This window comes from Lipotes vexillifer, unplaced genomic scaffold (assembly GCF_000442215.2).
Source record: "Lipotes vexillifer unplaced genomic scaffold, Lipotes_vexillifer_v1.1 scaffold570, whole genome shotgun sequence".
Taxonomy (NCBI): domain Eukaryota; kingdom Metazoa; phylum Chordata; class Mammalia; order Artiodactyla; family Lipotidae; genus Lipotes; species Lipotes vexillifer.
The window spans coordinates 1,295,301-1,311,753 of NW_006777801.1; the positions used below are offsets into that span (position 1 = coordinate 1,295,301).

Sequence of the window (16,453 nt, forward strand, 5' to 3'; positions counted from 1 at the left end):
ACCCCACAGGAATCTGGAGGCCCACCCAGCAGCCACAGGAATTCTGGAAGATAAATGGCGCTGGCCATGGAATCCATCACTAACTTGCTGCTGCCTGCTCAGAATGACCACTGCCGGTCAGAAATTGCCAAATATAATGGCGAAGATGCACAATTTAGTTGCGGAATCCTGGAGACTTCATGGTGAGGATGGCAAAACATTCCCCCTACCTGAAGTCCTTATGCTATCTATACGTTCACTTGTTGCTAAGGAGACAAATGCACCCAGCAGGTACTGCACAACTCTGATCATGAGAGTTTTTTCCTTCTTCACAATTACAGTTGTCTGTTCTCTCCGCTCTCTGCAGATGACGTCCAATTATTATACTAATGTACATGAAAATATAAAATGCATCATTTTGAACACTGTTAGGCAAGCTTCACATTTTACCTTTCAGCGCTAATATAATGGAGCATCTCGACTCACTTTCTTCCTGTCTTATTATTATATCCTTTTAATTGTTTCCTTTTCAATAACAGCTAAAACTTGGGAGGGTTAGTTTGGGCACCGAGAGAACAGGGAGGGGGTGTCGCTTCTGTTAGAGCAACGATCCAAAACCAAATACAATTTGCCTCTCCTGGATTTATAGTTAACTCCTTTGAGAGTGGCACAGTGGTTGGAGCTAACAAATCAATAAATGTGGGTTAGCAGATCAATAAATGGCCACTTACCCAAAATAAGAAGGTCTGCTTATCTGGAAACATCATTACCTTTTAGATCTGTAAACAGCAGCAACTAAAACAGTTCCCAAGAGAATGTGAGGCTAACCATAACAATCCAGGCTTCCTGATTCTCCCCCAGATTCTTGGCACTCCTCAGCAGACTCGGAGCTGGGATGGCTCTGGTCACATCTGTGCCGCAGCCTGGCCCTGCCATTTCCTCAGCAAATTAATGGCTTTATAATTTATCAGAAATGAAGATGCACGTGGAGAAAATCAATGTGGTCCCCCACAAGGTCAATTAAGGGTCCTTCCTAGAAGCTTCTCTAAGGATTTTCTCTTAAAAGAGAGTCTGGGAAAAAATAAGGGAAAAAAAGAAAAGAAAATATGCACGTGTGGGTGTGCGCGCACACACACACACGCACACATAAGCAAACACACACACTTGGCTAACAAACCCAACAAAAATTTCACACCGTATGAAGCAAGGTCAAATAAACACAGATATTTAGGAAAGGTGAAAGTTTCTAAATTACCATCATCAAGTACAGCATGACCAATCTTAGGAACAGAGGGAAACCAGAAAGTTCCAAGAGAAGCATAATCGAATTAATATTGATAAGTTCTCGACTACTTATAACAGGGGGTTTAACCAAATATTCTGCTGAGAATTTGATCAATTAGCATTCCCGTTAATATCACGCAATTTGAAAAAGATCACCTTAGTCTGTAAATTGAAAAGTTAAATATTGAGCCTTTTGTTTTCACTGTAAATAAACACTGAAGAAAGAAATTTTGATGTTTTATCTGTAAGCCAAAGCAGTCTAACTGAACTTGTGTTTTTGTTTGAGATCCTTAATGATTACAAAGACGATAATTTATGACTGACATACTTCTTGTGCCAAGGAAAGGGCTGAAAGGCCCTCCAGTAACCTCCATTAGACTGAGAGAGGGGACTAAAGGAGCCCGGCACACTTCAGGACCATCTGTCCAAATGGATAAGTGAAATAATAGTTGCAAGCTGTCTCCTATTGCCTCGTGATAAGAGTTTTAGGCAAGTCCAAACTTTGACAAACATCCTCAGATCTGGGTTCTAATCTGTTCTTTCAGGAGGCTACATCCAAACAACCTAGTACAATTAATTATTAGTTCCAAACCTTTTCAAATTTGGTCTCATACAAAACGAATTGTTTTGCTGTGGTTCTCAGATAGTTATTGAGCCACCAAAACTTCCTGAAGCTTTCAGTGTCTTTAAATTATGCTAAGATGTTTTCGTCTTTTTTTATCTAAAAAGACAGAGCAAAGTATCCATCGTATTTTGGTTGGGATTTAGAGGCTTTTTATTTCATGAAAAAAATCATCCTAATTTGAATTTCTCAAGTACGTTTTTTTGCTTTAAAATGCTTCCTGTTGGAAATACTTGGAATCAATCAGTGGAAATGAAACACAGAATACATCTTTATTTCTTGCTCATCGTGTAATTAAGATAAAATTCCCATAAAATATATGTTTCTAATAAACTATTAAAAATAGCTAATGAAAGATTTAAAAGCCAACAGTTAGATAATCCTTTTTTTTTCTCTTCAAAATAAATCTGAACTGACCAATTGGTTAATTTCCCTTTTAAGTGCTTGTGCTGAAAAGCAACTGTTCTTCCAAGAAAGCACTAGCTGTTTCCAGGATACTTACACACGCACAATGACTCATGATGGAATAGATTCAGTAAACATACAGCTGTACTGAACACGAGCTAAGCTCCATTCAAGGCCAGGAAAGAAAATGAGCACAAATAAATATTAAGGAGGTAAAGGGGGGGTGGGGTGAGGGGGGATGGAACGCAAACAAGATCTGTCCCGGCAGCTCATGTGGCTTTGCCTCAATTCTCTTAGCCATAGCTTTGTGAAGACAGATGACATTCAATTCTATGTATAATACAAAATAGACAATAACTGCTGAAACTTGAGACAGCTGCCAGGTGTAAAAAAAAAAAAAAAAAAAAAAAAAAAAAAAAAAAAGAAAAAAAAAAAAAAAAAAAAACAAAAATAAAAAAAGAAAAAGAAAAGATGATAAATCCATAAATTAATGAAAGACATCTGCTCGGGAATATAAAAGATAAGAGAAGTAGGGTATTGCAGCTGAACCTAAAATGATGTGCAAACAACCTGAGAATTTACGTGTTGTCTGTTTACCAAGCACAATATAACTTCACCTAAACAGCAGCCGCGGGAGAAGCAGCAGAGGCAGCAAAAAGGCAAATGGGAGAATAATAGGTTGTGAAGGCTGCAGGAAGAAAATTCTTTTTTTCCAACTCAACCCTGAATTGTGACTAGAGGTTTTACATGCTGCAGTTCCAACCAAATGGATCAGGACCACTTGCTTACAATTTCTAAAGCGCTTTGAAACCCGGAGAATTTTAGCTTGCTCCTTAGGCTCTGATTTGCTATGTTTCTAGTTTTCCCCCCTTAGAATCCTTAAAAGGGGAGAAAAGATCTAAACTCTCACATTTAATAAAAGGGATAGAGCAAGTTGTTGCTCCACAAAGAAGTTTAACATAGTCGGTGGGATGTGTAGTTTATGGATATATATTTTTTTAATTTACTTAGTCCATAACTGGGGGGAGGGGGAAGGGGAATCCAGAGTCTTCCAATCTTTAATATACACGTTTCCCTAGAGCTAATACACCTAACAGAATTCCTATGGCCCCGCACCACTTCCAAAGATGTAAAAGACCAACTTCTATGGATTAATTCCCATTTTAGAAATTCATTTTTAATTCAGGTTTTCTAGATGGATTTTAGTTTCAAATTATTAAATCATTTTCCTTTCTGAACTTCACGTGTTTTTTAACCTTCTCCCTAAAAGTCAAACAGGGAAAGCTGACTGTCACGGAGAAGAGGTTCAGTTTCTTCCCTTGCATGTCTTAAGTGCTTCGAACACCGCTCTTGTGCCTTAATTGGGTGCATGCAAATGTTTGAAGCCCGAACAAGGCTATTTTTCTTGGGATGCAAAGAGGATGAATGACAAGGAACATCAGGAGGAAAAACAACTGGCTGGCTGTTTCTTTTGGAATTTGAATAAAATTCAATATTTGATTAAATAGATTCATTTGCAAAGATACTGAACACAGTTTTTATATCCAAGATGTGACCTTCTGGTGCAGGTGCACTGACATTCAGTTTACCATGCACACGCATTCACTAGTTCCTTTCTATTAGAAGGGATAACAAGGTAGTGTGCTCTATTACGTACAACATATATGCCTAATGTGCCGGACTCAGAATGGATTTATCCGATAAGCTGGTGTTCTTAATAGTTCTTATCTTGGCTACTTTGTTCAGGGAAACAGATGATGTCTTTTGCGGTAGGAAAGAGTTGTTCCTTAAGAATTCAATGAATCATTACAGTTTGGAAAGCCATGGACTAAAAATAAAAACAATAATGACAATCATGAAGGTACCATTTCATCCCATTTCTCCTCATTTCTATTGATCTTTTCTAAGAGTAACTGCATAACAGGTTCACATATGGCCTTGTCTACCTAAACTGAAATAAGATGACTTGCTGTTATCTTACTTCAGTAAGATAACCAGAATCTCTGGTTCCCAGAGATTTCTTTAAACTAAAAGCTTGAGAATTTTGCCTAGACACCATCAGGTAAGTCAAGGGGAGAACTCATCGCCATACAAGGATGGAGACAGGAGCAAAGCAGACCCAGCCTCTCAGCAAACACTCAGATCCTCACTGGCTTCAGAACTGTGTGAACTCTAGGAAAGGATGCTTGCCTATCTTCTTCCTGAGAAATAATACAGCAAAGAGATAAACGGCTAAAAGGGCGAGATCATAGAAGGGAAAAGAGAAAGAAACAGAGGCTGGAAGGCCGGCATATGGGAAATGTAATCATTCATTGCAGCAAGAGGCCAAAATTATTTAGCTACACAAAATAAACAACTCCAGGTGTAAGCAACTAACATTTCATATGAATACAGGTGTTTTTCCAAAGCGTTGCTGTTGAGCAGAATCTTCTATGGTAAGACAGAGGTGAAGTTATTCCTCTGAATAAATTCTCTTTAAAGTCTTTAATATGTATAGAAAGAAAAGGAAGTTCTTTCTATTCAAACCCTCAAAATTCCTCAGGGGATTTAGAGAGGGTGAGACAGTGAGCATAGTCAACACTTAGACTGATCTAAAGATTTTTTTCTTAGAAGACCCAACTTATTAAAAAAAAAAAAAAAAAAAAAAAAAGCCAAGGAAAAATTAATTTGATAAGGGAAAAAACATAAAAAAAAAAAAAAAAAAAAAAAACAAGGGAAAATTAAACGGATTAGGGGAAAAATTTAAAAAAAAAAAAAAAAAAAAAAAGCCAAGGAAAAATTAATTTGATAAGGGAAAAAACATAAAAAAAAAAAAAAAAAAAAAAAACAAGGGAAAATTAAACGGATTAGGGGAAAAATTTAAAAAAAAAAAAAAAAAAAAAAAGCCAAGGAAAAATTAATTTGATAAGGGAAAAAACATAAAAAAAAAAAAAAAAAAAAAAAACAAGGGAAAATTAAACGGATTAGGGGAAAAATTTAAAAAAAAAAAAAAAAAAAAAAAGCCAAGGAAAAATTAATTTGATAAGGGAAAAAACATAAAAAAAAAAAAAAAAAAAAAAAACAAGGGAAAATTAAACGGATTAGGGGAAAAATTTAAAAAAAAAAAAAAAAAAAAAAAAAAGCACAGGCATAATTAACTGGATACGGTGACAAGTCTAAAAAAAAAAACAAAAACAAAAACAAAACCAGAAACTGGAATCTTGAGTTGAAGAGTTTAGTATGGCCTTATAAGACTTTGAAACCTGGCTTCAAATATTCATCCAAATGGGCACGTCCCTTTCCTGTGTGTGTGTGTGCGCACACACGCGCACAAGTGAGAGAGAGAGAAACAACCCACCATCACTACAACTGGCTTCAAAATGAAGTAAGGGATCTCTGAGGAGCAATGGGGTCTAGCCCTGGACATGAGCCCGGTATGAACCCCAGAAGGTGCTCTCCTGCCGAGGGTAAAAAAAAAAAAAACGTTCAAGGTCTGTGTCTATGTACTCTGCCTTTCTCATCACCAACAGCTATAGTCCAATTTGACCAATGTTTATTGCCTGCTTATGATGTGTAAGGCATGGTGCCTGGCACAGCTTTGATTCATGACTGGTGGATTAAACTTTAGATCTCTGAAAGTTAGAAGTTAAATCAGCAACCAAACCAAGACTCAATTTCTATTTACATCTTAAGTCCTCAAATCTTTCTCTCAAGACGTTATTCTCTTCTTCCTCTCTATGGAAAGAGACTCTGTGCTTAACTACCCAAGTGTGTCTCATACTTGTGGCTCACATTCACCTTATCAGAAATCTTCACTGTTATCCTGAGCTGGCTGGAAGGAGATGACCTTCATATCAAGGAAAACACATTTCCACCATAGCTGGGACTTTGCACTTACATGGCAGCCTCTGGAGTAGGGTTAGATATGAAAATGTCAGTCTCTAGTCATCAAGACGATTGCTCAAAACCCTCAATTTAGCAACAGCCAACTTAATTGCTAAATTTTATATCCATCTGGCAATTTATATAAAAGAAATATGTCTCTAGTTGCCCCCCAATGCTACTATTCTACTCCCCCAAAACATCAACAACCACAAGATTTTAAAAAGTTTACTGAAAGGACCAATTTACAGAGAAAAAAATCGTGAGTTAAAAATAGCTAGAGCTCAGGACAGGTCTAATAAAAAAAATATAACTGGCATCTCTACATAAAAGTCAGGTTCAAAATATAAAAGAGACATAAAAAGAGGCATTTTTAAAGTCGAATACGGCTGAGTTTTATATTTAATTGTGCTCTCTCGCTTTCCAAAATAATTTGCTTTGTGTATGTTAGGACAAAAGATTTCTGTGTATGGCTGAACAGAGGTTAATCATGCATAGAGGCAGCTGCACCAGACCCAAAGAACAGACCTTGGGTGAACGGGAGAGAGATGGATACCGTCTGAATAAATCAGTACCTGTATATTTCCTTTAAAACAAACAAACAAACAAAAGAACACACCTCACTTAAAGAATAAGGAGAGACTCTAACTCCCTATCCACAACCATCTTTTTCCCACTGCAGCCTCCCATCAGTAGACTGTTCCTCATAAGATTTAATCAGGCCTTCTTTAAACAGACCAGGAGCCTTATAGATAACGAAAGGGAGAATTCTTCTTATGGAGTCTTAGGGATCTGAAAACTGATTTTTCTCTCTTACTCTGCTATGAAACTTACGTTAAAATAAAACCTGATAGAATTCAATATTACAATGAGATTTTTTTTTTTCCACCTCTAAATCTACTCTTGGGGAAAAAAAAAAAAAAAAAGGAAAAGAAGATAATATGGGAAGAAACAGCAGAAAAAAACCCTGCTGCAAAAGCACAAATTAAATACTACCACTTTAGGGCAATTAACAACTTGTGAAAGTTACAAAAATGTTGGTTTCCTGTGAAGCTTTTGTGCAACCAGAAGTGCCACACGCTGCTGATAAAAGCCTATGACTCTGAAGAGGAGGAAAGACTGCATTCTTAAGAAGATAGTAAATCTACATCATTCTAAATAATGTGTAAACCTGACCTTCTGGGAAGCCTTTTTGGTTTGGGCTTGTTTTCCTTGGGGGGCAAATGAAAGGATATTGCACTTCCCGAATAAGGTGAGATTTCGGACATGTCTTGAAGATCGCCACACTCGGATTTGATGAGAGACAAGGAGAGCCCTTCTGCGGTGCTGGGTGGATGTGCTGGTGAACAAGGATGGTGGCTCAGGTGGTGGGATGACATCTTGGTCCTCAGACTCGTGGTCTCCCTAGTTAAGTCTAAGGATTCAGGAGAGGCTCTGTCTTTTCCCGAGAAGGAGCCGGAGGGAGCACCTAACGGACTCTGAAACGGGTAGGCCATCAAGGGGAGGGGAAAGGGGTGGCGGAAGGTGGACGTGGTAAAGCCTGCGGTGGCCGACAGAGGCGACTGGTGCAGGGGCTGGTGGTGACCGCCGGCAGGGGGGCCGGAGGCAGACTGGTCAGATGAGTTTTTGCGGACCACCAGGGGCAGTGCTTCTGTCTGGTCTGTGGAACTGGGCATCTGCACATTGCCAAAGGTGTCCAGGGGGTTCGGAATGATGACATCGCCAAAGCACTGCAGGCGCTGGTTGGCGGTGTGGAAATTGTGGTTCTCCCCGTTGACTGCAAATCTGGCCTGGGGGATCTGGAGCGGCGGAAAGACCTGAGGAACCTGGCGAGAGGGTTTGGCCGAGAAGACTTTGACCACAGTGTCCACAACTTGCGACATGGCAGTGTTCAGTTCTTGTTTCAAGGTCTCGGCCAAATGTTTGCCTTCGGGTTGTAAGGAGTTTGGCCCGTGGTCTCTTTCTTTGTTGTTGCCTTCTCGCTTCGGCTTGTTTTCGGCCATTTCCTGCTCCCGGATCAGGGCCCGGGCTCGGTCGATGAACTGCCCCGGGTCCAGCTCGCACATCTCATTGTCTGACCTCCCCACGGAGTCCTGGGCCCTGGCATCCAGGATCTCCGAGCGCATGCTGTCTTCAGACAGGTTACCATCTTCATCATTTTCAGAATCAGTGCTGTCATAGATCTGGTAGAACTTTTCCTGCAGCTGGCGCAGCTGTTTCTGCATGTCCTCCAGCTGCTGTTTCAGCTGTCGGCGCTCCTCTCGCTTCTGTTCTTTGCGGGCTGAAACCAGCTGCTGGAAACTCTGTTGCTGCTGCTGGGGCAGCTTCTGCTTGCGTTTGTTTTCTCGGTAACTTTCTCGGGGACTCACAGACTGTGGGGCCATATCTCTTTCATTTTCATTGCCCCGTAATGCCACACTGGGGGAATGGCTCATACCCCGGATTATATTCTCAACCCGGGCGCGCTTTGCTCTCAGGTGCTCGTCACATAAGCGATCCATATCAAACTGGCTCATAGTAGGCCTGCCAAAAGGGGAAAGACACTCTGGGGGGCTGTCTCTTGAAGAGTTGCTGCATATATCCTCCTGATGTACTTCGGAGCCTGTACTCGAGAGACCGCTGGCTTGGAAACTGGGCTCCGTGCCACCATTTTTGTTCATGTTATTTTTCAACAGCTGGGAAATTATGGTTGCTCCTGGAAAAGGCATCATGGCATCTTCATATGAGTTCGCCCTCTTCAGCAGCTTGCGGAGTACATTTGACTTTTCCCCATCTGCATGCTGCACCACTGAATACTCAACATCCTGCTCGGAACCTTGGGGATTCATGGCACTAAAAAACGTTGCTCTTGCCTTAGCAAAAAATGCAGATGCTGTCCCTACCGTCCTTTTCACTCCAATGTCAACCCTTCTCCTCTTGGTTTGCCGGCTTAAGAGGGCTGTGCTGTCATGGTCAGGCATCACTGGACAGTTATTGTGCCATCTTCAAAAGCTCGTCAGCTGGGCACAGCTCAAGAATCCTGGGACCCTGGCCAACAGAACAAAAGGACTGATGAATCATTTTCTTTAAATTTCTCCAAATTTCCTGACCTCAATCCTGAATCAAATGCAAAATGCATAGGCTCTGGGATTTATGGCACATTACAATTATTGCAATTTATTATGCACTCTGCTTGAAATGAAACATTTTTAAATATTTCTGCTCCACTGGTTTAAGATGGATTAAGATTAAAAAAAAAAAAAAAAAAAAGCAAAAACTGCTTAAGCACCAGTAATATGATTCGCTTTCACAAATGCCTAAAATGATACTGTTTATCTTCAGAAGAAACAGTAGATTATAAGAACACAGCCTCTGACAACCAACTGATTAAATTTTGGGCACTGAGATTCATATTACAAAAGAAGATAAAAGTGGTCTATACTTAAGAAATAAGGTTAAATTGTGAGGATGCGTGAAATTTGGATGAAAAATTCCATTTCTGCAATAAAATTATTGTGGCTTTAATGCTATTAAGGGGAAAAAATGACTCTAAAAATGCAAATACTTCACACACACACCCTTTATTACTGAATTTTACAACATTTTTGTCATATGTGAAATGGGGAAGAGAACACTCCCATCAGCATCTTTCCAACATAAATGGCCAACTTAGCATGGAAATAAGTGCACAAATACTCATTTTACAAGTCTGCTTACTTAGCACAGATATGTGCTTTTTATTACTAAAATCACATTTGAAGACGGTATCTGTTGCTGGATTTTAATGTAAGTATGAGAATATTTATAAATTTTCATGATGTCGTTTTGATGACTTCAATTATTATAAAGTTGGACTCAGCGCAGAAGGACATTGTCACATTTTAGAAATCAATATGTGGAACAATAAATTGAGTTAGGCAAGGATAAATACATCTTCAGTGCTAGTTTTTTTCTATAATCTGCCAAAAAATAATACTTCAAATGCCTAAAGAAGCTCTCTAACATACACCACTTGTGAACCTTATTTCTTGTGCCAAATTAAAGGATGAGAAAAACACAGGCGGAAAAAAAAAGACTGAAGGAAGATATATAAAGAAGAAAGAAAATAACGTCAATTAAATATGTGAGAAAGGGAAATACCGTCTCTGTATATGAACTTCCATTGTTTCTTGGGAACACAATATAAAAAGGCACTTGCATCTTACAAAAGGCACTTGACATTTTTTGTGACGTTAACCAGCGATGCTAACCCCAAATTCTGTATAAATGTTAAGATGTCGCATCTTTTTGCTTACAATGAACGTTTTATGAAGAAAATGAAAAATTTTTTTTTCACACAGGGTTTATCTAATATTAAACTTCACGTTTGCTTAACAGAGCACATCTTCACAATAACAGGGTCTATTGCCAAAGGCAGCGTGCAGAGTGTTTGGAACAGCTCCCATCTCTTTCGGTTCACCTGTAAAAACATCTACGTGCTCCCTAGGACTGCATCTGTGGCTAGTTTTAAAGAATGACTATCCATGCAAATAGGCATAATTTCAGCATGAAATAACCTGTAAAAATCAAGAAAATGCTCAATGCTTAGATGGCAATGTGTATTTTTTTAAGCGACAAAGATTTCATCATGTAGCCCTTGTTCTCAGTTTTTATATGAAGATAAGACATTTAAATAAAGGCTGTATCAGAGTGTCAAGAAAGCAACATGATGCTTTTTTGTATGTTTTTTTGGATGCTTGAGGGTAAAATACATTTTTGTGTGCCTCAAGATAAAATTTCCTGAACTTGGAATGGAAACAGATCTTGATAACTTCAATATATAGGGTTCAAAATTGAATTCAAGATGATTGTGACCCCTCACACATTAATAAATGAAATTGGTTTCAGGAATACAAAAATGCAATGGCAAATATTTCACTAACATGTTAGAGCTGATAAATCAGGTGCAGCTGTCAGGTGAGAGAAGGAAAAAAGGGGAGACGGAGACAAACAAGAAAAAAGATGAATTATTTTAAAGCCCAGAAAGACTTGCATATTGAAGTGGGATGTCTTTGCGAGGAGGACTTTGTGTGTGTAGATCAGCTTTTCAAAAGTAGAGTTTATTGCCATTCTTGCAAAATTTTACCTCTTGTCTTTTTGGGTGCAAATCATTTTCTCTTTAATATCACCTGAAAAGCACACAGATCACCAATCAAAATGTTGAACAAACTTTCTGCAGTATTTTCTTCCCCTGTTCCTCTTAACATCCAATCTGGGTTTTCCCCCTACCCATCCTTGCTACAGGAAGAGCATCTCTGCAACAGAGGCTCAGAAACAACACGCTGGTGTAAGAGATGAGCACAAGGTCATCCCCAGCCATCCTTCCCTTCCCAGCTGCCATTTACCTCTGCGTCAACTGCACTTCCTCTCTTCCAGCCTAGGTATCAACAGCTGCATCCCTACCTCATGCCTGAGCCAAGGGGAAGGCTGTGCTCTTCCTAAGGTAGAAAGAAATCACATCCTCGTCTTCAGTGGAGAATACATGTTAATTAAACGTGCTTGTTGGGTCTTTTAAGAAGAAAATATCCTGTAACTTCTTTCAAATTCACCAAACGAAACTGATTTTTGCAATTTTCTCTCAACTGGTCAGCATTCTTGGATTAAATAATGATTTGTTTCTCTTTGGGGCTAAGAAAATTTAAATATTTTGGGGTCTTATTGTAAAATGTACAGCTGAGACATAACAATCAGGACAAAACAAATGAGAAAACTAGGAAAAATTATATAATCCAGCAAGACAAGGCATTATATTAGTAGGCGTGAATAAATAGATCTCTATGTGTAGCTTTGACCTAAACACATTGGGATTATAACCCAGGAAGGCTATAGGCAAGATTAAATAATTATAACTGGTTGACTGTAGTACTTTATTAGCATCATGTTTCACAAACAAGATATATATATGAATATTTTACCACATAAGAAAATGCATTGTTAAATGACTATAATGTAAATTAAATCACTTGAAAACACTTTCAAAGGTGCTTCCATGATTTCCCAATTCAGAATTTAGAGAATGCTATGCAATTAATTTATCACTGGTATCATCCTGTCCATTAAGATTTTTAAAAATTCCTTTATTTCTCAATATATGTACTAAGCCATATGTTTCAACTACAATTATTACTGATTCTTATTATGTTTTAATTTTTATATTAATTTTGAGTTTAACCCAGCGATATGAACCTTTTGATCAGCACTGGTGAACATCAATATCAGCAAAGTATGCAGAAAAATACTGACGTAGCATTTGAACCCAAATGTATTATCGATTGGATACACATATTCTATTCCTGTAAACTCCTCTGTAATTAATATGAAAATCTACATAGAATATTTTTATTACTGAATATTGTGTTGTACCACTTGGCATCTAACTACATAAACACTTTAATAATTCCTATACGAAGGGTATCTTAACATTAGCAGATTCCTCCCAGAAAAAGATAAGAACGTTCAACTATGATCAAGTCAGATTTTAACTACTCCAAAAGATTCTTCATTAAAATCTGAATTAGCTGAAGAATGTCAGATAATTTAACATGGAGAATCCTAAGGAAGCTGATGACAACGTTAGTAGAAAAGAATTTTCAGGGAAGCGTTTCAAAGGAACACTGCAGTGTGAAGTAGGAAGTGCTGAAGTGTTCTACTTTAATAAAGAAGTTATTTGGGGAAGGGGATGCAACTTTTATGCCTCGATCTGGAGTCTAGCTTCTAGACAAAGAAGTGATCACTATGATTATTACTCCAATGGTTCAGTCAAATCTTTCATGAGAAGGGGAAGGGTAAGGTTGGCATGGTTTCCTGCTTGGATGATTTAGACTGTCGGTCTTTGTTGATAAAATGATTTGAAGAAATTGCTCAAGCCTACACTTTACTTCTTTTAGAAAACAACCTTTGAGTGGGCCTCTGATCTACTTGGGTCAAGCCGCTTATGAAAACTGCAAGTGGAATAACACTAACAAAGAACCTTGTAAATCCATCTGGAAATCAGTAATTCAAGGGGGGAAATCAGATGATTTGATTTAGGTACTCCCCCACCCCTGCCCCTTACCAAGCTGTCCCCTTCACTGTATTTAAGAGTTCATTTCTGCTAATTAGCAACTTTTCCTTTGGAGATGTTTCTGCTCACTATCAGGCTAAGAAAGCCTTTGATGTTTATTGTGAGGAACCCACCTGACATTAGTTAATACTTAAATTAACTAACATTGTATTGTCAAAATCTTATATCAGGTTTAAATTTTCCTATGATAATAGAGATCTCAAATCAGAACGATTTTATCTTGAATTCCTCCATTCTATCAAAAATTTCATACATTTTTCACCTGCAAGATGAACACAGAGTATTTTCTGAGACATGCCTAAAATATTAAAAAGTAATAAGTCACCAAATTAGTAAATAAAAGAGAGTGAGAAATAACTTCAAGAAGAAACACTTACATTTATTTTTTTTTCTGAAGAGAATTGAAATACTCTAAATGTCCTTTGAAGCTTTCGAATACACCAGGCAATAAGGTTTTAGAAATTCCTTATGTATATGTCCTTTCCAATTTATACAGATACTTAATTAGAACCCAGTAATAATATATCATGCACAATCAATCTTCATATTATAAAATCAGTAACATTTTATAATCTTTTGTTAATCTTGAACCTAAATATTCCTTATATTTACAGTTGCAAATGCAAAATAATGCCTCTAAGAAATTCATGAAGAAAGGCCTATTTCACTTTGAACAAATAAAGAGTACGCCTGGCAGCTAGGTTATGTTTTAAGATTGTAAGTGCTACTTATAGAGGAAAGATGCAAGGGAATGAATCAAGTGAGAACAAAGATGCATGTTAGGTATGCATGACTTTTTCCCCACAAGGTCTTGGTGATTAACCTAAATAGAATTCTGCACAATGGACATATAAAAATATCAATAAGTGCCAAGCACAGATAACCCTTATTAAAAATAAAGCAAATGACATATCCATAGAGGACATTTTAGTTATGAAAGGACTTCAAGAGCATCCAAAGAAAGTATTAGGAGGAACTTGGATGTTTAAGTCAAAAGAATAAAATGACACATACTATCTCATTTTCATGAAACAAGGATGATCACCCAAGCCACCAAACCAACCAACAAAAACCATTCGCCATCTAATCTATTTCTACGCAACTCAAGAAGTAGCCTGTTTAAAGAAAAAAAAAATTAAAAGGTCCGATTTTGAGAATCCATATACTGTGCTTACACTGAATTCTCAATAGCTTCCCTCACACATGAAGCCACAGTGCTTACTTTCATCTATTTTACTATTGCAGAAACAGGTCCATGTTGTAGCACATGGACAGGTTAACCAAATTACTCCCCTTTTTCTTCTTCACCACCCACAGCCCATTTCATTTTGAAAATGCTCAGAAGTTCTTGCAAGAAACTTCAGGGAACTGACTGCCTACATCTTGCATCAAATAGAAAAGCACGGTTACCTCTCACATACTTGAGATTTTCCTTCTCCATCAAAGTAATAACTAGGACATCTGGCACATGTCTGGTACAATGACAGGCTCATTCTACTTTATGAGAGTATTTAACATACGACCTGAAAGAGTTTATGCACATACCTACTCCTTCTGGGCAGGGAGAAAGCACGCTAAAGAAGATAAGCTTTAAAAACAGTAACACTTTCAAACTGACTTTGGTATTCTTGGCAGTTACACGCACCATCCATGGATGTCCAAAACATACACACACACATACACACACACACACACACACACACACACACAAGACGCTCTCACTACTCCCCCCGCCCCGAATGCCCCCAAAGACCTGGGAAATAGGCGTAAACCAGAGAGAAGCGAAGGGAAAGTCAATCTCCCTCCACCTGCTGCCTGAAGTGGGGGTACTTTCAGCTGCCTGGCAGACAGGAGCCCGAGACACAGCCTCAGCAGCAGCCTGCCAACATCCTTAAGAAAAATAAACAAACACATACCAACTTGTCCTCCACCCCCAACCAAAGAACTCACATGGCAGGGCTCAAAACATAACAACAGCGCAGTTCCCATGAGCCCGGACAATCCTATTAACCAAGGCAACCATAAACCCATAAACCTCCGCAACCCTGGAGCACACCCTGAGGTCTGGAACTGTACAGACACACACAGACACAGAGGAAATTTGCACCTGTCTTTCTTGACATAACACACCTGTCAGGCCCTGCCCATGGCGCAGCTCTCGGCTAACAGACCTTTGTCTACCTAATCCAGGAAAGGACATTATTATAATTTTTTTTTTGTAAAGGAGGTTATAGATGGGAGAGAAGGGGTGGGGGGGAGAACAAGAGAAGAGACTTCTAGCCTTGACTTTGAGAGCAGGCCACCCTGTGCTTGCACTGTTATTATAAGCTCAAGGAGACAACACAGACCTTCTGGGAAAAATAAAAACAAGCAGGTGAGTTCCCAGCCTTCCCCCAGGCGGAGTGGGTTCTGGATTGCCAAGAGCAGAAGTTTCACACTCCAGCCTGCCTCCTTGGGCTATTTAAGACTGTCGCTCAACCCCTCCTCCCAGGTCTTCTGTCGGCCAGCCTGGAGGACTCTCAACTTCCGAAAAAAAGCTGAGAAGTGGCGGGAGACCTGTGAGTCTCTCTCCAAAGCTACTCCCACTTTACCTCCCTCCCGCCCCCCACCCCCCTCACCTCGCCCCTCCAATCCATACCCTCCACCTACGTTCAGTTTTAGCAGGAGGAGTAAGTGGCTGGCACAGCAGAAGAACCAACAATTTGCTAACCTGGGCTTTGGGTAATGTCTCCCCCCAGCTTGCCCCCGTCGTCCCCCTCCTTGCCGGTTCAGGCAAGATAGCAGCTCTTCTCGCCCCCTCACTATTCTTCCCAGTAACAATCACTCTCACCTCTTCACTCCTCCCTCTCCAGTCCTCCGGAGTGGGGCAAAATTGCAGGTACCACCCAGACGAACCAAGATCAGATCGAAGCAGCCCAACCACGTCGACTGCCAGCGGTGACTGCGAGCACATCCGCTGCCCGAGAACATCCTCTACCCCCACCCGGACCTCGATCCTTCCATCCTCCCGCCGCGCTTGGGCCCCAGTCCTCCCACCACAGGACCCCTGAGGCTCCCGGTGCCACCTTACCCTACTCAACTTGACCTAGCCCTGGGTCCTGGGAGCACAGGGGAGGGGCGCCGTGCTCGTTTCCCAGGACCATCTCTCCATTGCTCCAACCCTGATTTCAACGTTTCGGCTTCGACAGCGTTTTGAGAGGAAAGTAACAGAGCGCCCCCCC

At 39.6% G+C, this 16,453-nt stretch overlaps 1 protein-coding gene across 1 annotated transcript in view; it reads right to left on the reverse strand.

The window, feature by feature from the left end:
• The window catches only part of PROX1 (prospero homeobox 1), a 49,558-nt gene that overhangs the window by 32,460 nt on the left and 645 nt on the right, over positions 1 to 16,453 (reverse strand). Inside the window, exon 2 of the mRNA XM_007451291.1 lies at positions 7,387 to 9,178. Within this exon, the coding sequence (XP_007451353.1) occupies positions 7,387 to 9,111 (1,725 nt within the window). The 5' untranslated portion in view covers positions 9,112 to 9,178. The remainder of the gene's footprint in view (positions 1 to 7,386; positions 9,179 to 16,453) is intronic.